This window comes from Bubalus kerabau, chromosome 6 (assembly GCF_029407905.1).
Source record: "Bubalus kerabau isolate K-KA32 ecotype Philippines breed swamp buffalo chromosome 6, PCC_UOA_SB_1v2, whole genome shotgun sequence".
Classification (NCBI taxonomy): Eukaryota; Metazoa; Chordata; class Mammalia; order Artiodactyla; family Bovidae; genus Bubalus; species Bubalus kerabau.
In genome coordinates this window covers 23,374,315-23,402,304 of record NC_073629.1, presented here as the reverse complement: position 1 = coordinate 23,402,304, position 27,990 = coordinate 23,374,315, and the positions used below count along the sequence as shown (strand labels likewise).

At 39.8% G+C, this 27,990-nt stretch overlaps 1 protein-coding gene across 12 annotated transcripts in view; it reads left to right on the top strand.

Annotated features, from left to right (window-relative positions):
* Nucleotides 1-27,990, top strand: part of CHD1L (chromodomain helicase DNA binding protein 1 like) — a 63,987-nt gene that overhangs the window by 7,713 nt on the left and 28,284 nt on the right. For 7 of the 12 annotated variants that reach the window (XR_008715602.1, XR_008715601.1, XR_008715600.1 and 4 more), the window contains exons 2-10: nt 10,579-10,691; nt 13,296-13,402; nt 13,967-14,081; nt 14,660-14,691; nt 18,784-18,865; nt 22,113-22,275; nt 23,592-23,747; nt 24,387-24,479; nt 27,232-27,328. Coding sequence is in view for 8 of the 12 variants with exons in the window: in XM_055584554.1 (XP_055440529.1) it covers nt 10,579-10,691; nt 13,296-13,402; nt 13,967-14,081; nt 14,660-14,691; nt 18,784-18,865; nt 22,113-22,275; nt 23,592-23,747; nt 24,387-24,479; nt 27,232-27,328 (958 nt within the window). In the remaining 4 variants the exon portion in view is untranslated. Of the gene's footprint in view, nt 1-10,215; nt 10,469-10,578; nt 10,692-13,295; nt 13,403-13,966; nt 14,082-14,659; nt 14,692-17,251; nt 17,271-18,783; nt 18,866-22,112; nt 22,276-22,368; nt 23,479-23,591; nt 23,748-24,386; nt 24,480-27,231; nt 27,329-27,990 lie in introns of those variants that run through there. The other 5 variants (XM_055584558.1, XM_055584557.1, XM_055584559.1 and 2 more) reach the window with 5 other exon arrangements.

The window sequence follows — 27,990 nt, the reverse complement described above, 5'->3', positions numbered from 1 at the left end:
TTGACCAGTTTTCCCAGGACCATTTGTTGAAGGGGCTATCTTTTCTCCATTATGTATTTTTGCCTCCTTTGTCAAAGGTAAGCTGTGCATAGGTGAGTGGATTTAGCTCTGGACTTCTAGTTTGTTCCATTGATCTTTATTTCTGTCTTTGTGCTAGTACTGTACTGTTTTGATAGCTGTAGCTTTGTAGTAGAGTCTTAAGTCGGGAAGGTTGATTCTTCCAGTTCCGTTCTTTCTCAAGATTGCTTTAGCTCTTCAGGGTCTTTTGTGTTTCCATACAAATTGTGAAGTTATTTGTTCTAGTTCTGTGAAAAATACCATTGGTAGTTTTGATAGGGATTGCACTGAATCTATAGATTGCTTTGAGTAGTAAATTCATTTTCATCATATTGATTCTTCTAATCCAAGAACATGGTATATTTCTCTGTTTGTATCATCTTTGATTTCTTTCTTCACTGTTTTAGTTTTCTGTATACGAGTCTTTTGTCTCTTTAGGTAAATTTATTCTTAAGTATTTTATTCATTTCTGTGCAATGGTGAATGGGATTGTTTTCTTAAGTTCTCTTTATGATTTTTCAATGTTAGAGTATAGGAATGCAATGGATTTCTGTGTATTAACTTTATATCCTGTGACTTTACTATATTCATTGATTAGTTTTAGTAATTTTCCAGTGGCATCTTTAGGGTTTCCTATGCAGTGAGAGTCAATTCTTTTCCAAAGTGGATTCCTTTTATTTTCCTTCTCTGATAGCTGTGGCTAGGACTTCCAAAACTGTTGAATAGTAGTAGTGCGAGTGGGCACCCTTGTTTTGTTCCTGCTTTTAGAGGAAGTGCTTTCAATTTTTTGCCATTGAGGATAATGTTCGCTGTATGTTTATAATATATGACTTTTATTATGTTGAGGTATGTTCCTTCCATGCCTACTTTCTGGAGAATTTTTATCATAAATGGGTGTTGAATTTTGTCAAAGACTTTCTCTGGATCTACTGAAATAATCATATTGTTTTTATCTTTAAGTTTGTTGAGATGGTGCATCACATTGATTAATTTGCAAATATTGAAGAGTCCTTGCACTGGAATAAAGCCCACTTGATCATGCTATATGATCTTTTTAATATGTTGTTGGATTCTTTTTGCTAGATTTTTTTTGAGGATTTTTGCATCTATGTTCATCAGTGATATTGGCCTGTAGTTTTCTTTTTTTGTGGCATCTTTGGTTTTGGTATCAGGGTGATGGTGGCCTCATAGAATGAGTTTGGGAGTTTTCCTTCCTCTGCAGTTTTCTGGAAGAGTTTGAGTAAAATAGGTGTTAGCTCTTCCCTAAATTTTTGGTAGAATTACCTATGACACCATCTGGTCCTGGGCTTTTGTTTGTTGGAAGATTTTTTTTTTATTACAGTTTCGATTTTCATGCTTGTGATTGGTCTGTTCACATTTTCTGTTTCTTCAGTTTTGGAAGATTATACTTTTCTAAGAATTTGTCCATTTCTTCCAAGTTGTCCATTTTATTGGCATATAGTTGCTGATAGTAGTCTCTTATGATCTTTTGTATATCTGTGTTGTCTGTCTTAATTTCTCCATTTTCATTTCTAATTTCATTGATTTGAGTCATTTTTTCTTGACAAGTCTGGCTAACAGTTTGTATATTTTGTTTATCTTCTCAAAGAACCAGCTTTTAGTTTTATTGATCTTTGCTAGAGTCTCCTTCATTTCCTTTTCATTATTTCTGTTCTGATTTTTATGATTTATTTCCTTCTACTAACTTTGGGTTTTTTGTTGTTCTTCTTTTTCTATTTGTTTTAGGTGTAAGGCTAGGTTGTTTGTTTGATGTTTCTCTTGTTTCTTGAGGTAGGCTTGTATTGCTATAAAGTCCCTCTTAGCACTGCTTTTACTAAATCCCGTAGATTTTGTGTTGTTGTATTTTATTTTTTTAATTTAAATTTATTTATTTTAATTGGAGGCTAATTACTTTACAGTATCGTATTGGTTTTGCCATACATCAACATGAGTCCACCACGGGTGTACACGTGTTCCCCATCCTGAACCTCCCTCCCACCTCCCTGTATTTTCATTATCATTTGTTTCTATGCATATTTTTATTTCCATTTTGATTTTTTCAGTGATCTTTTGGTTGTTCAGAAGCATTTTGTTTAGCTTCCATATGTTTGTGTTTTTTATACTTTTATTTTTTCCTGTAGTTGATATCTTAATTGTGATCAGAAAAGATGCTTGAAATGATCTCAATTTTTAAAAATTTACCAAGGCTTAATTTGTGGCCCAGGATGTGATCTATCCTGGAGAATGTTGCATATGCCCTTGAGAAAAAGGTGAAATCCATTGTTTTTGGGTGAAATGCCCTGTAGATATCAATTAGGACCAACTAGTCCAATGTATCATTTAAAGTTTGTGTTTCCATGTTAATTTTCTGTCTGGATGATCTGTCCATTGGTGTGAGTAGGATATTAAAGTCCCCCACTATTATTGTGTTATTGTTGATTTCCCCTTTAATAGTTGTTAGCATTTGCCTTATGTATTGAGGTGTTCTATGTTGGGTGCGTATATAGGTTTACAATTTTTATGTTCTTTTCTTGGATTGATCCCTTGATCATTATGTACTTCTTTGTCAAAGTGTCCTTTGTCTCTTATAACTGTCTTTATTTTAAAGTCTATTTTATCTGATATGAGTATTGCTACTTCTGCTTTCTTTTGGTCTTCATTTGCATGAAATATTTTTCCTAGCCCCTGACTTTGAGTCTGTATGTGTCCCTAGGTTTGAGGTGGATCTTTTGTAGGCAGCATATAAAGGGGTCTTGCTTTTGTATCCATTTGGCCAGTCTCTGTCTTTTGGCTGGAGCATTTAAGCCATTTATGTTTAAGGTAATTATTGGTAAGTATTATCCTGTTACCATTTTGTTTGGGGTTTGTTTCTATAAACCTTTTTCTGTGTTTCCTGTCTAAATAAGATCTTTTAGCATTTGTTGAAGAGCTGGTTTGGTGGTGCTGAATTCTCTTAGCTTTTGCTTGTCTGAAAGCTTTTGATTTCTCCTTCGAATCTGAATGAGATCCTTGCTGGGTAGAGTAATCCTGGTTATAGGTTTTTCCCTTTCATCACTTTAAGTATATATAGCACTATAAGTAGACCCTTCTGGTCTGCAGAGTTTTTGTTGAAAGATTGACTGTTATCCTTATGGGAGTCTCCTTGCAAGTTGTTTGGTGCTTTTATTATTTTTTCTTTGTATTTAATTTTTGTTAGTTTGATTAATATGTATCTTGGCATGTTCTCCTTGGGTTTACACTGCATGGGATTCTCTGGGCTTCTTGGATTTCGGTGGCTATTTCCATCCCCATTTTAGGGAAGTTTTCAACTATTACCTCCTCAAATATTTTCTCATGCCCTTTCCTTTTGTCTTCTTCTCCTGGGATGCTTATGATTCAAATGTTGGGGTGCTTAACATTGTCCCAGAGGTCTCTGTGACTGTCCTCATTTCTTTCTATTCTTTTATCTTTTTTCCACTCTGCTTCATTTATTTCCACCATTCTGTCTTCCAGCTCACTTACCCTTTCTTCTGCCTCAGGCACTCTACTGTTTGTTCACTCCAGAGTGTTTTTAATCTCAGTTATTGCATTGCTCATTGACTGTTCTTTATTTCTCCTAGATCCTTGCTAAACATTTCTTCCATCTTCTCAATCCATGTGTCTAGTGTGCTCATCTGTGTCTCCATTTTGTTCTCAAGATTTTGGATCATCTGTACTATCATTATTCTGAATTCTTTTTCAGATAGACTCCATCTCCTCTTTGGTTTGTTTTGGTGGGTTTTTACATGTCCCTTCACCTGCTGGGTTTTTCTCTGGCTTTTCATTTGGTTTGCTGTGTTTGGGGTCTCCTTTCTTCTGGCTGGAGGGTTGTAGTTCCTCTTAGTTGTGGAGTCTGCTCCCTGTGGGTAGGGTTGGACCAGTGGCTTGTGAAGATTTCCTGATCGGGTGACCTTGTGTGTGTGTTCTGGTCAATGGTGCTGGATCTCGTCGCTCTGGAGGGCAGCGCAGTAGAGAGTTTTGGGGTATCTGTGGATTTGCTGTGGCTTTGGGGAGTCTGTTAATGTTCAAGATTGTGTTCTGTTTTGCTGGAGGATTAGCTTGGGATGTCTTGCACTGGAGCTTGCTGGCTCTTGGGTGGAGCTTAGACTCAGTATAGGTATGGAGGGTTTTGGGTGGACTCTTGTGTATTAATGTTCTCTGTTGTCAGGAGTTTTATGATGGTCAGAAGTTCTGGAGTTGAGACTCCTGCCTCTGGGTTTCAGTCCTGACATCTTACAGTAGCATCAAGACTTCTCCATCCATATAGCACAAAAGACAAAACCTGCAGGTTACTGATGAAACAACTCTCCACAGCCAGGAACACCCAAAGGGAGTCACAGAGTTTATATAGAGAAGAGAATAGGGAGGAAGGAGAAAGAGGTGACCAGGAGGAGAAAAAAGGAGTCAAAAGGGAAGAGCAATCAAGCCAATAATCAAATCCCTAAGTGAAAATGGGTACTAAAAATTAGGCTGTTAAAGATACAAAATTAATAACAAAAGATAGAAAAGCAAAAATTAAGAACCTGGAATAAAAATTAGACTCAAAAGCACAGTGTAAAAATACGGAATTTATTTCAAAATTAAGATTTTTTTTTCTTTTTTTTAGAAAGGTGAGAGTAGGCTGTAAAAAAAGCTAAAGGAGTAATAAAGAAATGTATTAGGACAGTGTGAGGGGAAAAAAGAAAAATAAGAGGGGAAGAAAGGAAAAAAATAGGAATTGAAATATGAGAAATTAAAAAATAATAAAAATTTTAAAAATTAAAAAATAATAATGAAGAAAAAAGTTTCTTTCAATATTTTAATAAGAAGCGGAGGGATATATATGGTAGTAGTGAGATGAATGTTCGTGTGATTCCTCTGTGTTCCTGCTAGTCAAGTTGCCTACTCAGAAAGTCCTCCAGTGTATCTAGGAATGTCTCTGGAGCTGTTGTGGGCAGTGTGGAGTCAGTTCAGTGTCAGATATTTCCTTGTTCCAGCTGTAGTTGTTCCAGCGTATACAGTTGCCCCTCAAATGCACAGTCTCAGTTTGACTGCAGGGTTTTAATCTTGCACCTGCTACTTCTGGGGCAGTTCCCCCTTCTTTTCTTTGCTTAGGTTGGCCTCCTCTGTTTGCAAGTTTCTCTTCAGTGTCTGATCTCCACCCTGACATGAAGGGATGAAACTGGCCACTTATTCAGGCTCACTTGAGCTTTGGAGATGGAAAGTCAAAGTGTCGGTCACTAAGTTGTGTCCAACTCTTTGCAACCCCATGGACTGTACTTCAGGCTCCTCTGTTCATGGGATTCTCCAGGCAAGAATACTGAAGTGGGTTGCCATTCCCTTCTCCAGGGGATCTTCCCACCCAACCCAGGGATTGAACCCAGGTCTCCTGCATTGCAGGCAGTTTCTTTACTGATTGAGCCACGAGGGAAAATGTGGAAAGGGAGGGACACTGCAAACAAGCGCCACTGGTGTGTGTGGGGAGCCCTTGAAATGGATGGATCACCCAGGAATTGCCACAGTTCAAGGCGGTGTGCGCCTGCCGGGTCCAAGTGCTAGGGCTCCCGAGTGCAGGGTGCACCGTGGGGGCACAGCCCCAGGTGGGCCATGCATCTCCTCAGGGGAGTTGGTCTCAGGCTGTGATACCCTCTATAGCTCTATGGTGTCCAGGATCCTGGGAACACATGAGTAGCGACTGGTGGCTTGCTCACAGCTTGGGGGAGATGCGGTGTTTGGGGCTGAGATTGCAGCAGCTCCTTGCTTTCTGCCTCTGGCTGCTGCTCACCTGCCTCTCTGCCTCTGAGGAGAGTCTTCATTTATTGTGTTGTTCATCACTGTCTATTTGTTCTTTGATTCTTTAGGTCCTTGTTAAACATTTCTCGTATTTTCTCTATCCTTGCCAAGAAATGGGTCCAGCTCTGGAGTTTGCAGGCAGTTGGGTGGAGATGGGCCTTGGTGCTAGGATGAAGACCTCTGGGAAAGTTCACACAGATTAATATTCCCTGGATCTGAAGTTCCCTACTAGTCCAGTGGCTTGGCGTCAGTGCCCCCACCACAGGGTCTCAGATCCAAGCCCTGGCCTGGGAACCAAGACCCTGCAAGTCATGTGGCACAGCCAAAAAAAACAAGCAATAAACAGAAAAAGGGCAGAACAATACCAAAGGACAAAAAATAAGATAAAATTAGAAAAATTAAAAACATAGAGAACAAGAGAACAATAAAAATAAAAGTGGAACAAGACAGAACCACAACAGCAAAAAAATTTAAAAAAATATATAAAAATAAAAGATAAAAAAGAAAAAGAATTCCCTGGTGCTTTCTCTAGCCATGTTCTTGCCCCCCATGGTGAGCTGTAGCCTATCCCTGCCTCCCCAGTAGACCTCAACACTTCTCTGGTTAGGTCTCTGGACTCTGTGTCAGCCCCACCTTTGCATGTGTTCCTCTCACCAGCATCTGTTCCTGAAGCTGACCTGGAGCACACGTGCCTGCACAGGCCTCCATATGCATGCTCAAAGGGTTGTTGGGCGTTTTTTATTGAGGTTTGTTTTTGCTTTGTAGGCTCTTGCTTGCATAGAAAAATTAAATATTTGTCATGTATAATGGAAATATGTTTTCTAACGTGTTATTTGGCTTTTGATTTTGTTGCATGTGTGTATGTATGTCAATGATGATGTTTAATAATTCTTTGTAGTCAGAACTTTTAACCTTGTAGCATGTGAGTTTTGCCATTAGCATTCTGCTTAGAAAGGACTGCTATTCTGAATTTGTACTTAATGGCCTAAATGTTTTTCTTCTAGTATAATTATGGTTTTTCATTTTACATTAAAATTTTCATTTCCCCAGAAATTTATTAGGAGAGAACTTGACTCTATTCCTTTCCCCCAAATATGGAACAAAGTGCCTGCTTTTTGGAAATTGCCTACTTAAATAAGTATTTTGTTCTGCGGTAAGCAGTCTTCTTAATAGTGTCAGAGATACATCCCATTCATTTGGTGAACTTTAGAAACTCAAAATACATTGGATCATAAAGGTGTGTTTGGATTGCATTTTTCTTTTTTTTTGGAATATGCAGAAAGCTGACAGTTGGCCTTTTGGTTTTTTCCTTCTGATAATTTATATCATTTGCCTCTGACTGCTTTTAAGATACTTTCTTTTAAGTTTTTAGAAACCTAATTATGATGTGTCTTGGTATATATTTCTTTGGGTTTATTTTTTTATTCTCTTTGAAGTTCATTCAGCTTTTTGAATCTGTAGATCTTTTGCCAAATTGTAGAAATTTTCCAGCCATTCTTTCTTTGAGTACTTTTTTTAGCCCTGTCCTGTTTCTCTTCTCTTTCTGGGATGCCGATGAATGAATGTAGATCTTTTGTTAGAGACTTGCAGTTCCTTGAAGCTCTGTTTTCAGTCTGTTCAGATTGAGTAATTTCTGTGGTTCTGCCTTCCAGTTCACTGATTCTTTTCTCTTTTCTATTCTGCTATCAAGCCCATCTTCTGAGTTTTTTACTTCGGTTATTGTATTTGTTAGTATATTATTTTTCTTTGTACTTTCTATTTCTTTACTGATGCTTTCAATTTTTTTTTTCAATTATTTTAATAAGCATGTTCATAGTTGCTTGTTGAGGCACTTTTATCATTGCTGGTTTAAAGTAAGTGTAACACCTGTGTCATCTAGATGTTGGCATCTCTGGATTGTCTTTTTTCATTCATTTGAAATCTTCCTGGTTCTTGGTATAATGAATGTTTATTAAAACTGGACTTTTTTTTTTTTTTTTTAATTTATTTTAGCTGCACAGGGTCGTCATTGTGGCACGTGGGCTTCCCTAGTTGTGGTGTGCAGAGTAAGTTTCCAAATGTGGAATCTTAGTTTCCTCATCAGGGATTGAACCTGGGCTCCCTGCATTGGGAGCGTGAAGTGTTATCCCCTGGACCACCAGGGAAGTTCTTACTTTACATATTGAGACTCAAGGTCTCATTTAAACCTTTTGTTCAGTTGTCTGTGCTGCTCTAGCAGGGAAAGGTGGTTGCTGCCTTGTTACTACCAGGTGGAAATAGAAATCAAACTCCACCTCTGAGCTTTTCTTATATACCTGGGAATAGGGAGGGGGTTTGTCCTTACTTCTGGGTGAGAATAAGAGTACTAGCTCCTAATCTGGTCCCCATGGGCACTGTGTTAGGTGTGGTCTCATTAACCTGAGGCAGTGATAAAAATCCTGAGTCTCCACTAGGCCTCCTTTAACACTGTAGGGCCGGTTGGGGATGGGGCTCATATGATCTAGTAGGAATGTAAGTTCAGGCTCCCTATGTGGTCTCTGCTGACACTGCAGGGGAGGGAAAAGTGAAGTGGGATGGCTTCACTATTGGTAAATGGGATGAAGATCCTGACTGCCTGGTTAGCCGTCTCCGGTACCTTCCTCCTAGGGGTGATGGGAACTTGACTGAATCTCTTGAGAGTGGAGGTCTAGGCTCCCATTTGGCCTTTGCTGGTGTGGATGGGGCCACAGATTTTTCCCTTTAGTATTTGGCTTAACTAGAGTGGTTATTGTCCAAAAGTTATAAGTTTTGTCTCTCTAGGCTGTCTTTTTCCTTTGGCTATGGAAACAGGCTTTTGTTAAACTTTTCTTTACTGTGTACATTGGCATTTCTGGGTGGTTAATTTCTTCACCTCTAAGTCTGGGCTATATGAGGCAAAAAGAAACCCAGGGAACTCATAACTGTTGTTTGCCGGCTCCCAAGGTTACTAACCAGTCTGCCTTCTTTGGCCCCACCTTTTCAGAGTCATCTTGTTATGTTCATTTTCTTTGTAATATTCAGAATTTTTAGTTGCATTATCCAGAGGAATGATGAACATCTGTATGTCCCCAAAAGCAGAAGTCTCCAAGGTTCATATTTTAATCTTCTTTAAATTTTCTGGATTTTCCCACATGCAATATGGGGATGATACCTAGCATGAGATTGTTAGGCAATGGCACCCCACTCCAGTACTCTTGCCTGGAGAATCCCATGGACAGAGGAGCCTGGTAGGCTGCAGTCCATGGGGTCGCTAAGAGTTGGACACGACTGAGTGACTTCAGTTTCACTTTTCACTTTCATGCATTGGAGAAGGAAAGGGCAACCCACTCCAGTATTCTTGCCTGAAGAATCCCAGGGATGGCAGAGCCTGGTGGGCTGCCGTCTGTGGGGTTACACAGGGTCAGACACGACTGAAGCGACTTAGCAGCAGCTGGTATTTAGTAAGTACTTAATATCAAAAATAGTAATCCTTTATCAGCCTTACTTGCCATCAGTATCTTTTTTTCATTTGTCATTTGCCTTTTAAAAAACGTTTTATTTTTGTTTGCGCTGGTCTTTGTTGCTGCGTGCGTGTTTTCTCTAGTTGCAGTGCGGTCGCTAGTCGTGGTGCACAGCTTCTTACTGCAGTGCCTTCTCTTCTGCAGATCACGGGCTCTAGGGTGTGTGGGCTTCAGTGGTTGGCAGCACCAGAGTGCTCTCTAGAGTGCAGGCTCAGTAGTTGTGGCACAGGAGTTTAGTTGTTCTGCACTATGTGGAATCTCCCCAGACCAGGGATTGAACCCATGTCCCTGGTATTGACAGGTGGATTCTTAACCACTGGACCACCAGGGAGGTCTGCCTTTTATTTTTATGGAGGGTTTTTTTTTTTTTAATGTACTAAATTATTGTTTCTTTTCTAAACAAAAATTACATATATAAACTAAATGTCTTTATTTAAAATTATATACCTACATAAAAAAATAACTTGTTAATCTTTTAAATGTTTTACAATTGTATGTTGCCTAGTTTCTTTTTAAAGGTGATGAGTTCAAACCAGAGTTTTACTTTTGTTAGTAGTTTTTCTATAAAGTATATTTGGGATTTCCCCCCTTCGGAAGATATGGCTAGTCTCTGAAACTGGATTTCCCCCACCCCCACCCCAGAGAAAGAGAGGCAGCAGGAGCTCTCTGGATTTCAATCTATTTTCTGCTGCCCTTGTACATTGGTAAACACCGCCGGCGCAACACTGTTTCCATTCTTAACAGCACTGCTTCTGGATTCAAACTTGATTTAATCTCATCCTGTCTTGATTTTTTTTTTTTCCTTTAGCATCCAATGGCAGATTTAAATGGTTGCAGTTAAGCAAGCAGACACGTGTATCACCCATGTGTTGTTGTTTGCTGTTACGTTGCATCAGTAAAACCTCATTTCCTAGAATGGACACTGGCATGAGACTCAGGCAGTCTGGAGGCCAGATCCCAGGTTGATTTTCTCGTCTGTCAAGTGGATCCTGTAACACTGACAGGCTGTTTTAGGGCTTTGACTATAGTGGTGGCAAAGTTTGTTAAAAAAAAATAGTGTGGAAGTCAGCAAATATTTGCATATCTGTAACTTCTCAGCAAAAGATACATCCAGTAGGCTTGGGGTATGGGTAATTAGCCTGTGTTCTTTGGTTGAAGGTCTTGAACATGGCCTGTGTGTGTGCTGAAATGTCTACTCTTCCGACTTGCTGTTTGTTTGTTTTTTTATTTCTAGGGATCCATCTACGCCCTTATCAGCTGCAGGGAGTCAACTGGCTAGCCCAGTGCTTCCACTGTCAGAATGGCTGCATCCTGGGGGATGAGATGGGCTTGGGTAAGACCTGCCAGGTATGTTACTGTGGAGCGAGTACTGTTTACCTCTACTGGAATACCTCCTTACAACTCATTCCTGTTTTCAGCTGCCAACTATTGGGATATATTTTTATACTAGGAGGTATACAGGTATTTTTATACCTGAGCTTTTGTTACGAGATCATGACCTTGGACTTGGGCTTTTCTCATTATGGGGGTGGTTTTGAACTGTCACTACCTTTGTTTTAATCTAACCCTTGACATACAGAATTACAATTAATGGGCAGGATTTTCTATATAAAGCAAATATACCTGTCCCAGGGATCAAATTGGCTCTTCCCTCTTTAGTAATACTTTACTAGTTAACTGGATCACTTTTAATATTAGTCTCCCTCAGTGGATGGTGGGGCTACTTTGCATTTCTCCACCATGCTAGAGAATTACAGAGGAGGTACTCTGTTTTCTAAAATGACCTGGCCTTCCAGTGGTAGGAATCAGACCTACCTCCTTGGGTAGAATCAGACGTGACTTCCTTGGGCATGGATTACCAGGTTTTGTCTTGAGATTGATCCTGCCAGTAGGATAATCACCAGTACAGCTCATGTTGACAGAGGTCAGCGGTAGTCTTGGATTGATGGAAAGTCCAGACACAGATACCCCTTGGGTTCATCACACAAGGTTTATTCCTCTGTAGTGTACCAGAGAAAGTCAGTGCAGTCAGGGTATACAGCAGAGGCAATTGAGTAGAAACCATGGAAGTATAAGTTTCTTGATTCCAAAGCTTTCATCATTGAACCCACAGAGTGAGTGAAGTTCCCATTAGTCCTTTTAGAAGGACTAACCTCTCCCCTTAAGTCTGACCTCACATAGTAAACATCAGGCTGGAGCAATTCTGCTCAGAATCTAGTCTGACCATGTTGAAAGTGAAAGTGAATGTTGCTCAGTCATGTCCAACTCTTTGCGACCCCATGGACTATACAGTCCATGGAATTCTCCAGGCCAGAATACTGGAGTGGGTAGCCTTTCCCTTCTCCAGGGGATCTTCCCAACCCAGGGATCAAACCCAGGTCTCCCGCATTGCAGGTGGATTCTTTTCCAGCTGAGCCACAAGGGAAGCCCAAGAATACTGGAATGGGTAGCCTATCTCTTCTCCAGCAGATCTTCCTGACCCAGGAATCAAACCAGTGTCTCCTGCGTTGCAGGTGGATTCTTTACCAACTGAGCTATCAAGGAAGCCCCTGACCATGTTGGCGATGCCTTAATCTAGATGTACCTCATCAGTCTTGGGGTTTTTCAGGATACAGTATGACTTCTGAGCATGGTTCCCCAAGGTAGCTATTTATCACTCTCAGATGTCTCAGGCAGTAATCCTGGTTCTAGTGTATTCCTGAACTGAGAGCTATGGAACAAAGAGAAGTATCCCAGTGTTTCTGGGAGGCAGGCCAATGGACTCTTAGATTCAGGTACAGAGCCCTCCGCGTAGTCTCCTGTGCAGTATCCATTTATCATGGAAAGCTTTTAAAGAAACTTCTCTAGTCAAAAATGTGTACAGCCAGGTCCTAAAATAGGCTATTAGGCTTTACAGAGATTTTCAATTTAGACCCTGACGTGAATTTATGAGGCATTATTTATTTTTTGTTTTTCTCACTGGAATGTGTGCCCCAGGAGAGCTAGGAGTTTTGTTTATTTTGTTAACTGTTCTACACCAGAGTTCAGAATAGAGCCTGGTGAATAGAGGGTACTCCATTAGTGCATGGTCTTCCCAGGTAGTGCTAGTGGTAATGCAATGCTTAGTCACTCAGTTGTGTTCGACTCTTTGCGAGCCCATGGACTGTAGCCCACCAGGCCTCCTCTGTCCATGGAATTCTCCAGGCAAAAATACTGGAGTGGGTTGCCATGCCCTCCTCATGCTAGTGGTAAAGAACCTGCCTACCAGTGCAGGTAGACATAAAGCGATGTGGGTTCCATCCCTGGGATGGGAAGATCCCCTGGAGGAGGGCACAGAAGCTCACTCCAGTATTCCTGCCAGGAGAATCCCGTGGACAGAGGAGCCTGGCGGACTGCAGTCCCTGGGGTTGCTGAGTTGGATAGACCGAAGCAAGCTTAGTGTGCAAGCATGCACGCATAAATCCATGTGGGGGGAAGTTAGGAAGGAAGGAAAACATTTTCCTTTAGGAGACCTGGCCAACAGCAGAGGCCAGCGTGTGGTTGGTCGTCTTCACAGTCATATCTTGATTCTTCTTAGCATGTGTTTTTAGAGCATTCCTAACTTTGTGCCTCATTTGCCTTGTTTTCATTGATTTCTGTTGTCTGTTCCTGATGCTTTCCTTTGTATGAAAGGTTCAGTTACATAAATTTTGAGCACTATTGCTTGTTGACTGTTGATGTAATTGAGTACCGTCAATGTCTTCGGCAGTTGTATCAAAGCTTACCTGATTTCACTCTAGGAATGGATGACTCTCCTAATGTGTGGAAGATTGTACATTATTTGTTTGTATAGCCAGTCTTGTTTAATAGATTGTGTTTATACTTTATTCTTTTTGATGCAATTATAGGTGTTCTCTGCAAGGCTGTGGGAACTTTATAATTATTTCTCATGTGGAAAGGTGATCAAAACTGCCTTCTTTTTCTGTGTTCCAGACTATTGCACTCTTCATTTATTTGGCAGGAAGATTAAATGATGAAGGACCATTTCTGATTCTTTGTCCCTTGTCTGTTTTGAGCAACTGGAAAGAAGAGATGGAGAGGTACAGAGTAGATATAGTTGAAATTTTTTTTTTAACTTTTTTTTCTGGGTACTATGTGAAATATGATAAAACAACATATTGTCCTAAGCAGTGAGTTTATTTTTTCCAGAAAACTCTGGCCTGAGGAAGTGTAGATAAAGAATGAGGATCAGATGAAGGAGGGAGGGTCCAGTGGATGTTTTTGTTGCCTTTTGGCAATTTGAAGGTCAGTACTCGTTTTTAGTAAATTTTGCTGAACTGAGGAAGAAACCATCCTTTTCATAGTGATACAGTGACATTTCATAGGAAGTAATGAATGTGGGAAAATATTTTTCTTTTAAGAATTAACACAAGGTCCTTTTAGATGTTCATCTGACCCTTCTCCCTCTTCACATGGGGACTTAGTCACCCTTAGGTTTATCCATTACTCTGTTTGAGGTTTCAGGGTCTCAGGACTCGTCCTGGCTGCAGAGCATCCTGGGGTCTGTACATCTGCAATCCTTCCATGAAATGTCATTTTCCAGAAATGCACCCCTTGTCCATGGCTCTGTGTTTGTGTTCATTTACCTCTTTTCTTGGATTCAGATTTGCTCCAGGTCTTTACTGTGTAACATATGCAGGTGACAAGGACAAGAGAGCCTGCCTACAGGAAGACCTGAAGCAGGAGTCACGTTTTCATGTGCTGCTAACTACCTATGAGGTATCTGTTTTTCTACAGCCAGAACTCTTAACCTGGGACCTTAGAAGTTGCAGAATCCTCTGGAATTATATTTAGTTTTTTTGAGGGCTCATGTTATTCTAGGAGGAAAGTCTGTTTTCGTTTGATTCTCACAGAGGTCCTGTGAGCAAAGGGAGTGAAAAACTATTGTTAGTTCGATATCTCTCCCTCTTTCTTGGTGGATTAAGGGGGAGGGCTTCCCAAGGAGGCAGCACTTGAGCTGTCTTTTGGGCAATGAGTAGAAGAAGGTAGGATGGGCTGAGGCATCATCTGTTACTAGAGGATGGGAAAGGAAGATGAAGATACTTAGTTCCCATCTCTGTTCTCCTTGTTCAAGCTAAGAATGTCCAGACTCCTGTAAGCAAGCCCTTCCATGCGTTCATGCCTCCCTTTGTCTGTAAGATGCTGCCACCCAGAGGTTATGCTCGGAACTCTTGTACATAGTCAATGAATGAGACAGCTAAATCCGATAGTTTAGGAGAGTTAATAAAAGACTAGCTTATTAATGTCAGAAGTATATCAATATCAGCCTTTACAATGTGTTTTCCTTAACTTTTCAGATTTGCTTGAAAGATGCATCTTTTCTAAAGTCGTGAGTATGTTGCACTACTTCAGAAATTGTCCTGAATGTGTCATGAGAGTAATGTCTTTCCTTCACATTTTTTCCCCTGGTTTGTCATCTGTGAGTCTTACCGGGTATGTGGTATGGCAGGAGTCTTACAGTCCAAGCCTGTACTCGTTAGCTGTGTCTGCGTAGATTCCCCGACTTAACCTCTGTGAACCTCAGCTTCTTTATCTGTAAAATGAGGACAGCTGCCGTGAGGATTAAGTGAGATAAGCTGTATGTGGTGGGCGGTTAGTAGATACCAGATTCTTTACATCACAGCTTGTATAGATGCCTGTCAGGACTGCTGCGTGGAAATTCTACTACAACATAGGGGAATTATTTGAGCTTTTTTCTGGAAAAATCCTAAAATAGCCATCAGTGCTATAAAGTTAACTTTTTATTTTTTAAATAATTTTATTTATTTATTTTGGCTGTGCCTCGTCTTCGTTGCTGCACGGGCTTCTTTTCTCTAGTTGTGACAAATAGAAGCTACTCTCTAGTTGCGGTGCACAGAGTTCTCACCGTGGTGGCCTCTCGTTGCGGAGCACAGGCTCAAGAGCTGTGGCGCACAGGCTTAGTTGCTCTGCAGCATGTGGGACCTTCCTGGCCAGGGATCAGACCTGTGTCCCCTTCATTGGCAGGTGGATTCTTTACCACTGAGCCACCAGGAAAGCCCTAAAATTAGCTTTTTAGAAAGGGATTTTTAAGTAAATTTCTTTCCAGTTATTGGCTTACAGGTCTCAAATCAGCTCATAAAGTACAGGAAACTTAGGTGTAACTCCTGATACTACCTGGTACTTATACAGTGGTAGGGATGCTATGTTGCAGTATGTGGTTAAGTCAACAGTTACCTTATAAATTAAACAAGAGCTCAGTTTTGGATGAATAAGAAGATATATTGACAGTTTCATTCTCATAGCATGTGTACTTATGGTTAGGTGGGGTTTGTTTCTTTAATATTCAGGACGTTTACAGAGTGCTTTATCCATAGTATAAATGTTATTTCATACCCAGGCTCTTCTGAGTTGGATTTTTATTTTCATCTTATTTTGAAACACTAAAGACTCAGTCACAGATTTCATGACTTCCATGTAGTGTTTTGTTTCATTCATGTTTCATTTAAGTATGCCTATTACTTTACTTTTCTTAAGAAAAGGATATGCTTTCCCTCTCACTTCTTTTTTATTGTCAATATCCAACTTAATATGTATTAAAGATCTCTCCTCTGGAAAGACATTGTTCTGGGAGTTACCAGCAACACCAGGAAAGTAAACCATACGGTGACCCCAAGCGAACATAAAACTCCAGTAGAGTTAATAAGAGGTATAGAGATATCCATAATATTAGGCAATATATGGAAAATCTCAAAAGGCAAGAAGATTAGGACATAGATGTTATTGGGTACTTTCCATAAATTATCCTATTGAATCAGCAGGAAAACCTTAATAAGTAGGTATCGTCATCCATTTTATAGATGAGAATGGTAAGAGATGAGGTGTGACCCATCCCAGGGCACATTGCTAGTAAATGGCAAAGCAGACCTCCAAACCCACTTTGTTGTAGAGCTTTTTAAAAGAGAACTTTCCGAAGTATTTAAATGCACTGGAGTTTTACATTTTCAGTAGAAATATAATCTTTCTATATGAGATTATTATCTTAAATCCATTCCAAGTGAATTTAAGAAACTAAGTAGTAAAGGGACATTTATAACGTTTACTCATTATGACCCCTAAGAACACAGTTGTGTTCTTTTGATGTATTTGGCAAGGTTATACTTTGTATGACTGTACTGCATACTGAGAACAGCCTGAAAGTGTAATGCAGTCTCAGCCCTAAAGAGGCTTATTAGGGAGGGTTGAGACTGTGCATGTAACAATATGAAAAATAGGAAAGTTTTTTGATAATAAATATAAAATCTTTGGATCAAGAGGATTAGAAATTACTTTTCCCACTCTCCATTCAGTCCTGGAATTCCCTCCACCCCTTCCTCTCCAGGGAGCATCCCTTGGCATGTCCTTTAGAGAGTAATTTGACGACCTTCTGTTACTGAGCCCAAATCCACCTCCTTATAGTCTGATTCATTAAACATGCTTTTTATTGTTTGCTTTTATATGTAAAAACCTGAATATTGAGACTTCCTTGGTGGTCCAGTGGTTAAGAACAACCCATGCCTCCATTGCAGGGCCATGGGTTTGATCCCTGGTTGGGGAACTAAGATCCCACATGCCATATTGTGTGGCAGAATAAATTAAAAGAATAGAAATTTAAAAAAAAAAAAAAAAATCTGAGTATACAGCTCTTAATACCATAATAATACTGTAATGATCTTAACAGATTAATACCTAATCTGTGTTGAATGGTCATTTAAACAGGAGCCAGGCACTGTCCTGTAGCCTCTTGAAAAGGGCTCACACCCTTGTCATGCCGTGACCAGCGTCCAAGATCAGCTGGACTCTTACTCCTCATGATCCTTCAGTGCAACTCCTGCTACCCGGCAGGAGTGACCCTGATTCCTGCACCCACTCTTGGACCCAGTTCTTCCCTCTACCTGCACCACTCAATAGGTGAATGGGCCTAGGTGTCTGTCTCTGTACCCATTTTCTGGATTTTCTCTGTGGCCTCAGAGGAAGAAGGCTTCCTCCTCTTTTAAGGCCAACCTCTGCTCAAGATCTTCCTCTAATATTTGAGGGATTTTAATTTCCATATATCTTTCCAGTGTTCTGCTTTACTTGTATGTACATTTAGTTGTTTTTAATATGTAAGTATGTTTGTATTTTTGGCCATGTTAGGGTCTTGGTTGCAGCCCGCTGGATCTCTCATTGTGGTGTGCTGGTGCATGGGCTTATTTTTGCGATGCGCAGGCTTCTCTCTGGGTGTGGCTCACAGGCTTCAGAGTGTGTAGGCTCTAATTTGTGGCCCTTGGGGTCTCTATTTGAGATGCACAGGCTCAGTAGTTGTGGACCATGGACTTAGTTGTCCTGCAGCTTGTGGGATCTTAGTTCCCCGCCCAGGGATTAAACCTGCATTGGAAGGTGGATTCTTAACCACTGAACCACTAGGGAAAGTCCCCTACATTTAGTTTTTTAAGTATAATTATAATGTAATGGGATTACAGAATGTTTACAAATGAGATTAGAGCCTTATAACTTCCACTTTATTATCTTTTGCATGGTTTTTATTATATATATTATATAAATATATAATATTTATATCTTTTTTAGTTATATTGGCCTTTTAAATTATAACATATTTATCATTTAAAATGCTGTGTTTCATCACCCATTATTGGACCTATTATTATTTTCAGGTTTTTGCTGTTTTAAATAATGCAGCTTTGAACATATTAATACATACATATTTTAAATTTTTTTGTGGGCTAAACAGCTTCCCAGGAGTATATACAGAGGATATCTTCTTGGGAATTTGTGGTTATAACTATTATGCTACCAAAGGGCACTGGCATAGCCACCAGTGACTTCTACATTAACAGAGCCAGTGATGTATCTTCTTGTTGTAACATTTGATCTGTTCACCACGTCCCCATTTTTTATAATTTATTTATTTATTGGTTGCACTGGGTATTCCTTGCTGCTTCTAAGTTGCTAAGTTACGTCAGTCGTGGCCGACTCTGTGCCACCCCATAGACAGCAGCCCACCGGGCTCCCCCGTCCCTGGGATTCTCCAGGCAAGAACACTGGAGTGGGTTGCCATTTCCTTCTCCAGTGAATGAAAGTGAAAAGTGAAAGTGAAGTCGCTCTAAGCTTTAGGTATGTTAAAGTGGCACGTAGTAAATGGTCGTGTTTCCTTTTGCTTTCTGTCTCCAGTGCCTCTTTTCTACCTTCAATGCATAGAACTTTCCCATCTCAGAAAATAAATTCCCTTAATTTTACTACATTATTCAGATATTGCCTGATGTATTTGGTCGGCTCTTGGAGAAGGCGATTTGGGTGTGTTTCTAACAGAATGGGCTTGATATTGGTCTTCCCAGAAAGAGTCTTAGTTTTGTAGTAAGACTTTTGGGTATGAGATATGTGTTTGAGTTATATAAAACTGAAAACATGGATGTTCCCTTCACAGCTTCCCTTGGAGTGTTCTTGTTGTGGATGAAGCTCACAGGTTGAAAAACCAAAGCTCCTTGCTGCATAAGACTCTTTCAGAGGTAAACTCATAGGATGCTTTTAGTTTGTATATCACTCCCTTTTAAAAAATGTTAATATTAGTTTGGTCCTGTATGCTACTGCTACTGCTGCTAAGTCACTTCAGTCGTGTCCGACTCTGTGCAACCCCATAGACGGCAGCCTACCAAGCTCCCCCGTCCCTGGGATTCTCCAGGCAAGAACACTGAAGTGGGTTGCCATTTCCTTCTCCAATGCATGAAAGTGAAAAGTGAAAGTGAAGTCGCTCGGTCGTGTCCGCCTCTTAGCGACCCCATGGACTGCAGCCTACCAGGCTCCTCTGTCCGTGGGATTTTCCAGGCAAGAGTACTGGAGTCGGGTGCCATTGCCTTCTCCTGGTCCTGTATAGAGCCAATTAAATTGACACATTTTTTTCAGTGAGATTTCTGCAGGGTTCAATGAACATTTTATGGTGACAGAAGTAATACTTAACATGGCCTAGTTTCTCTTGTCTTTTACATAGGAGATAATGTTTATTAAAAATCTGGTTGTCAAATGAATAGGACTCTACCCCAGGATAATACGTTGTATTTTTGGAAATGTTTCAACTGTCTTTTTGATTTTCAGTTTCTTTAAAAATAATCTTAATGTAGTTTTTCTGTCTGCAATAACAAACATATCTGACATATTTATTGTACCACTCCCCCATTTACCTGTTTAAAAAATTTGACAATTCAGAGTCATGAACAGACTAATTTCATGCCATTGAATATTCCCTTCAGTCTTACCTGTCTCTGTCATACTTTTTTGAGTGTGAAACCTTTGATCTTACTCCATTCACTTCTCTGGCATCATTCTGGCAAAGCAGATGAGAAACGTCATTGTAGCCTTAGATTTGCCCTCTTTTCTGAGGAACCAGTTGAAGAGCTTATGAGTATGAAGTGCCCTTCTTGTTGTTGACCTAGTAAAGACATTAATTCCTGCGACCTGGTGTGCAAATTTCTGGGATTGTCATTGACTTTTGGTCCCTTTCCTGTAATAGATCAATTAATGAATTTAGAGGTCATTTGGAGGAAAGTCTTAGGTCTGAATTCTTTATTTACTGATTAAAAGTTACGGTTTTTAGTGTTTAAATGCAGATATGGCCACTATTATTATTATTACCCCGATCTCAAAGATTGCTGTCCCCTAGTAGGGCCCCCTCTGCTCTGTGGTGTCCTTTGCCTTCTTTTTAAGGACTCTTTAACACTGTCTCTTTTCCAAACGATTGTCATATCCGGCACCCAACAGACTCTAAGATACTGCTTCATCAGCTGCTGTGTCAGTTTATTGATTTATAGTGGGAGAAGAGAATCAGGAAAGGAAGTAAACACAGTAAAGGAAACCTGTGTTTGGAGTGGGGAAGCCAAAGTCTGTTGCTGGCTCCAGAGCCTTTTCTTCTTATTGGTAAGGAAACAGGCTCAGAGGAGATTGTTCTATGTTTTCTGAGTATTCCTTTTTAGGTGAGGTTTGAACTGCAGACAGCTGGTTGGTCAGGAAAAAAAACACATTTATTGATTGGGCTGAGAGGCAGGGAGAAGGGTACTGCCTTTTATTTTCTCCTCTTCCAAATACTGTTTTCAGCTTGTTTGTAAAATTTGGAAGAAACCTAAATGTCAATATAGGAATTGATTATACTGTACAATTTGTGGTATACCCAAACAGTGTATTTACAGAATAAGGCTGCCATGAAAAATTATGTAGAAGAATATTTAATAATGTAGGAAATATTTGCAAAATATTTTATACAAAAGTTTCCAAAATTTTATATATAAGCAGAGATTGTCTCTAGGCTTCTTTTTCCCGATTATAACTTTTGATGCTGAAATGAACACTGCTTTGAATTAAAATGTTAATCCATGTGATAGTGTAATTTCATTTTAGTGATTGACAGCCTTGGTTATCCTTGTTGACTTCATATTTTTGGACCATTTTAGTTCTTTGAGCATATTGTAAAAATGTGATTTAGTTATTGGAAACATTCGTTGTTAACCATTTCCCATACTTGAAATATTGTGAATACGTTGCACTACAAGCAGCATGCGTGGGTGGGCATTGATTAGACAATTTAAAAAGAAACAAACCAAGTGAAAGTGCTCCCCCAAAAGATTTTGAAAACCGCTTTCATTGATTGTATCATTTCATTTATCACCTTTGATATCTTCTTATGACCCCCTCCCAAATCAAATTATAGAAACACAAGAGGAAAAGTAAATCCACCAATAATCCTATTCCACTGTATATGTTAACATTTGGTATATATGCTGCCACGTTCTTTACAGCGCATGTGTACACCCAAACCTAAATGTTTATATGTGTGCATGCTAATTTGTTCAGTCGTGTCTGACTCTTTATGACCCCATGGACTGTAGCCCTCCAGACTCCTCTGTCCATGATAGTCTCCAGGCAAGAATACTGGAATGGGTTGCCATTTCCTTCTCCAATATTGTTAAAAAAATAAAAATATATTAAATATCAGAATTCAGTGTGTGTGTGTATATATATATGCATATATACACACATAATGTATTTCCATGTTTTATATATATATATACACACACACACACACATACACACGTACAGCATATAGCTTTCTCTTTGTACTGTATTATTTAACTCAAGTAGTATAAGGTCTTTTTATGTTAGCTAAGAGATTGTCCTTTGCTTGACCTAACAACTGTTGTTACTGTTTTTCCTTTTACTTCATTAGTCTGTTATTCATGGTGTTCTTTATTCCTCTGCTCAAAATTTAACAAGTGTCTTTCCATTTTGGGTGGTATATAGTCCAGAAATGTCCAGAATTCTTGTTGTCTTACATTGGCTACATGTGTTAAGTTTTACAAAAGGATGTTTTTAAAAAATATATCTTCTTTCTTATAGTGGTGGGTCCTGCTGCTGTAGTTTTGGGCTTCTCAAACTGCATGAGTATATGCTGTGTGCTTGAATTTCCACATAGGTTGCATAACAGTAACCATTTTGAATACTCATCAATACTTTAGGGTTCACAAAGTGATTTTACTTTATAAATGATATCTCCTTCACAAGATTATTATCCCCTTCTTATAGTTGAAACTGAAGAGGTGTTATTTCCTATATCAAACAGTTGTATACATTTAGAACCTGAGCTTTCTGATTTCATGCCCCTGAATTCATTTCATTGAATCATGCCTCTCTGTGTAAAGGTTGTGATGGGTGACTCAGTCTTGCTTTCCAGCGTTACAGATTTTCATTTTATTCATTTGTGTATTTGAGTTCTCAGTTGTCTTCACCCTCCTGTTGACTGGAACACCCATCCAGAACAGCCTCCAGGAGCTCTACTCACTCCTCAGTTTTGTGGAGCCTGATCTCTTTTCCAAGGAGCAGGTGGAAGATTTTGTTCAGCGTTACCAGGACATTGAGAAAGAGTCTGAGTCAGGCAAGTTCCCTTCTTACAAATCATGCCCAAGAGGTCTGGGCCCAGCAACTTCCCTAGGGCATAAGGGTTATAGATAGAAAAGAAGGAGAATCTATAACCAGAGAACCCCTTCTGAGGAAGTAAAGAGCCGCACAAAGATAAGGTGCTGTCGGAGCCTCCTGTTGTTCCCAGTGCCTGCTGTTCATGATTCTCGTATTTGTTTGTCACGTGACTCTATAATTGTGCTTATTTGGGTCATTATCAGAAGAAATAGTGTCTGCTGGTTTGCAGACTTTTTTTTCCAACGTGTAATTTCTGTGAGGACTTGGATAACTTCCTATGGTACTTCTTGAGGCAGAGAAATATGTGGGTGCCATAGTCTGAAACTGTCATTCAGGGTTCCACAGCACTAGTGTTTCTTTTAACACTTTTATCAGTGCGTAAGAACCAAAAGTCTGGGCTGGATGGTGGTGGAAGTAAAGGAGGAAGCCATTCTGGTTTGTACAATGGTCATTCGTAGTTTTCTTCTCATACCTTTGCTCCTCTGCCTCATAAAATTGTCTATGTATGTGATATTATCCCAGGATCATTATTCAAAATAATTGATAGGCATGCCAACTAGTGGGTCTGTATGTACTAGCTGAGGATGAGTTGGAAAGGCTTCTCACAGCAGAAATCTCCATTCCACAGATTGAATTTTACCTGGGGAACCTGCTCTGATTGTTCCCATGTTTAAGGTTGCTATGTAAAGTATTCCAAGTCAAATATTACACAGGACATACTGATCTTTAAAAAATTATTTGTTTATCAAATTCAAATTCAAATTTAACTTTTATTTTTATTTTTTGTTTCTGGCAATCCTGCATGCAGTGTAATTCCAGTTTAGGCTAGTTTTTAAAAGTTTCTGACAGCTCAGGAAGGAAAAAGGGTATGGAAGTCAAAGAACTAAGTGTGAGTACTAGCACCTTTATCAACCAGCTGTGTGACTTTGGATAAGGGATTTGACTTCTCTGAACTTCACTTAGTTTTACAAATAGGGACAGTGTTACCACCTTGCCTACATTTCTGAGCTGTTATGCTGATCAAATGCAAAAGTATCCCGGAAAAAGAATAGTTCTATGCAAATGAGATTATTAGAAAGAAGCAGAAGAAGTTGGAAAGAAGAATCCAAGGAAGGACGAAATACTGTGAAGAATTACCTTGCTGGCCTAGAAGGCAGAATTGGTATGAAAGTGAGAAACTAAAGTAAACTGTTGTATGTTCTCTAATAGTTCATTGCCTTGGTTTTGCTTTTGTCCCACTCTACTTGTGTGTGTTTTTTCTTTCCTTGTACACAGCAAGTGAACTATACAAACTCTTGCAGCCATTTCTGCTGAGGCGAGTAAAGGCTGAGGTAGCCACAGAGCTTCCCAGAAAGACGGAAGTAATGATATACCATGGCATGTCAGCACTGCAGAAAAAATACTACAAGGCCATTTTGATGAAAGACCTAGGTAATCAGAGGGTACTTGTCCATTTAGAAACTAATGAGGATGTGATTTTCATGCATTTTATAATCACACTCAGTTTGTATAGCAAGAAAATGGGATGGGATTTTTTATTCTGAATAGTAGTCAGGTCAACTAGAGTGAAACTGGCAGAGTACCTTTGCCAGTCAAAGTATAACTCTGACTTTGTTGTTTGTTGACTTTGTGAGATTTCCTCCCCATTCCCCAACTCCTGGTTTTCCTTAAGGGCTTCCCCTGGTGGCTCAGATGATAAAGAGTCTACCTGCAATGCAGGAAACCTGGGTTCGTTTCCAGGATTGGGAAGATCCCCTGGAGAAAGGAATGGCAACCCACTCCAGTATTCTTGCTGAGAGAGTTTCATGGTCAGAGGAGCTTGGCAGGCTACAATAGGGTCACAAAGAGTTGGACACGACTGAGCAGCTAACACTTTTACTTTTCCGTCTTAAAACAAGGTGATGGTTAAGAAAACTTCTTATCAGTGTGCTGTTCTTAATGCACTTCAGTGAAATTTGGGAGATACAGATTTGAAAGATACATTATTGAAATGAGTAAGGTTATGTATGGAAACTTGCAGGGTTTTTTGTTGTTGTTCAGTAATCCATCTCTCTCTTTTTAAAATTTCAGATGCATTTGAAAATGAGATGGCGAAGAAAGTTAAACTGCAGAATGTCCTGTCCCAGCTTCGGAAGTGTGTGGATCACCCATATTTGTTTGACGGTGAGGCAGTGCCCTTTTTTCTCAGCATTACTTTTTGTTGTCATTTTATGGCCAACCTCATAGAAAAGTTCTTCAAAAGATTTGCCTATATTTACTATCTATTTTTCCCCATTTTCTCTTGTTAATTTTTTATGTTGATTATCTAACATATTGTTCATATTCAGATTTCTTCAGTTTTAAATGTCCCTTATGACTTTTTCTTTTATCTTTTTAAAGTAAATTTATTTTTATTTTAGATACAATGGGAAAACACAGGAGAATTTTAATCAGGGGAGTGATAGGATCTGATCTGCATTTTGTTATCATTTTGAGCTATGGACACTTAAAAAAGAAACAATAGCAAAAACAAAAACAAACACTGCAACCCCCAAAACCGCAGGTCCAGAAATGATAGCATATCCATTCCCCCATCCCCTCCCAGCATGAACATCTCCTCCCTCTGCTGGAAGAAGAGTGACATGTTTATCCTCAAGGGCAGAAACTGGAGAATGAGAGAATTCTATGTAAGCAGACCTCGGTAAGAGTTGGATACGACTGAGTGGCTGAGCACATGAACAGACCTTGTTAAACATAATTTTCATTTTACTCAGCCTCCTCACATACTGTAGTTCCTTTTCCACAACTGCTTCTCTTTGTTCAGTATAATTGTTGTTCGTTGTTCAGTCACTAAGTCGTATCCCATTCTTTGTGACCCTACGGACTGCCGCACTCCAGGCTTCCCTGTACTTCACTCATGGAGTTTGCTCAAACTCATGTCCATTGAGTCAGTGATGCCATCCAACCATCTCCTTCTCTCGTGCCCCCTTTTCCTCCTGCCCTCAATCTTCCCCAGCATCAGGGTCTTTTCCAGTGAGTCAGCTCTTGGCGTCAGGTGACCAAAGTATTGGAGCTTCAGCTTCAGCATCAGTCGTTCCAATGAATATTCAGGGTTGATTTCCTTTAGGATTGACTGTTTTGATCTCTTTGCAGTCCAAGGGACTCTTCCAAGAGTCTTCTCCAACACCACAGTTCAAAAGCATCAATTCTTTGGCTCTCAGCTTTCTTTATGGTCCAACTCTCACATCTGTACCTGACTATTGGAAAAACCATAGCTTTGACTATACGGACCTTTGTCGGCAAAGTGATGTCTCTACTTTTTAATATGCTGTCTAGCTTTGTCATAGCTTTTCTTCCAAGAAGCAAGTGTCTTTTAATTTTGTGGCTACAGGCACCATCCACGGTGATTTTGGAGCCCAAGAAAATAAAATCTGTCACTGTTTCCACTTTTTTCCCTTCTGTTTGCCATGAAGTGATAGGACCGGATGCGATGATCTTCATTTTTTTGAATGTTGAGTTTTAAGCCAGATTTTTCACTCTCCTCTTTCACCGTCATCCATGGGCTCTTTAGTTCCTCTTTATTTTCTGCCATTGGAGTGGTATCTGCATATCTGAGGTTGTTGATATTTCTCCTGGCGATCTTGATTTCATTATGATAGAAAAGCATTTAAATTTTGCCACTTTTCTGGGTCTTCATTTATTTTGGAGAGCTTCTTGTATCACCTGAAACTTATGGGAAATCATGTGAATACTTCTCTCCTGTGAATCTGCCTGTGTCCATCTTTGTTCTTTTCAAATTCAAGATCCAGTCAGAGATCTTAGAGTGCATTTGTCATGTCTCTTTATTCTCCTATAATCTAGAAATGCTCCTCAGCTTTTTTTTTTTTTTACTTTTTCATTAAATTGACAGTTTTCAAGAATCATGGCTCTGTGTTTTATGGGCTGTCTCACAATCTGAATTTTATGATTGCATGTCCCTTTGTCTTGAACCCAGTCAGTGAGCCTTTTTTGCCACCACCATTGCTAGTTTATCAGTGGTCTCAACTGATGGTTATCAGTTCACTTTTTTTTAATTCATCTCTCAAAACCTTTGACACAATTGATCACTTCTTGAAACACCTTTTTCCTTTGGCTTCTGGGACAATACTTTCTCTTGCTTTTCCATCTGCCTTATGTCTTCTCCTTCTCTGCCTCCTTTGCTGAGGGAATTTCATCTTATGGACGTCTGTAAATTTCCCTCTAAGTACTAATTTAGCTGCATTCTACACATGGTATGTAGTGTTTTCATTTTCATTCAAATTTTTTTTTTTAATTCACTCTGATGGGTAGCCTGTGGGGCAGTTCCAGGCGTTTTATGCTGTGAGGGCTCTAGTATTGATAGGATCAATGCAGAGGCTTTTCTGCAGTCATTTGAAGGAAGTCCTTGCCAAGTAGCTGTATGAATTGTTTTAAAATGTCACAGAATCTTAATGAGGTGCATGTCAGAGCTTTTCTTTTATGCGAAGAGCTGTTGGGAACATGTAGATTTCAAAAGAAGCCTTCCAGGTTATTTTGCTACCCTGCATGAGAATGACTAATTTATATCTAACCCTATGTCTTGATTTGTTTTCTAGAGTGAGAACCTGAAGGTTTCAGTTTTGGGTCTGTTTGGTCTTTAGCATCTCCCTGTGCTTCACTTTCCCAAAGAGTAGATTTGTTCCTTGGGTAAACATTTCTTAGACATATTGGATGTGCCAGGCTCTGTGATTGATGTTGGGTAGTGCTGATATCATAATATAAACAAATAATTATGAAATGCCTCAAAGAGATATGAGACTTGGGCCCATTATCAGTTAGAAGGATCTTGGCTTCTCTGTAGCCTCGCCATCAGCTTCTCCGTTCAGAGTCTGCCCCAACTGAGAACACATTTACTGGGAGTGGGTTCTTTCTTTCCCAGGTGTGGAACCAGAGCCTTTTGAAATTGGAGACCACTTGATTGAGGCTAGTGGGAAACTTCACCTGCTGGATAAGCTGTTGGCATTCCTGTATTCCAAGTAGGTGATAGGTTCATATTTTCTATTCTGAGCTGGTGATTGTTAAAACCAGAATAATGTGCAACTCACTGATTTCTTGAGACTAATCCCAGTTCTCCTTTTTTCCAAGACCCTGATTCACGTTCCACCTTTTCTGCAGCTATACCCTTCATCCCATGCCATCCCCTCTATGAACATCCTTTCCTTTCCTGAATTCCTACAGCACTTAGGATCCTAATCCAGCATTTGGCAGCATACTGCCTTAATCTGCTGTCTGGTTAATTGTTATATTAACCATGTCACTCCAGCTGTATTGTTTAGTTCTACAAAGACAAAGATACCATCAAACGTTTCTTTTTTAAAGGCCTGCTGGTGTACCTTGCCTTGAATTGGCACATATTAAGTACTTAGCAAATATTTACTCTTGTTAACTTGTGGGGCTTGATTTGAACTCAAGGAGAACTCGGGGACTCTTTCCCTGAGATGCAAGTTGGGTATTGGAAGAATTAAGCCACTTTTTTGGGGGCCTGTAAAGATTTAGCTAAGTGTTCAGTGGCCTGGTGTCTGGCCTGTATCTGATCCTCTGGTTCTCGGAGGTACAGAGCAGTCTAGAAAAAAATCCGTTTCCCAAGGATTTCTAAGTTGTCCCTTGGGGACAACTGACCCAGGAATGCCTGAACCAA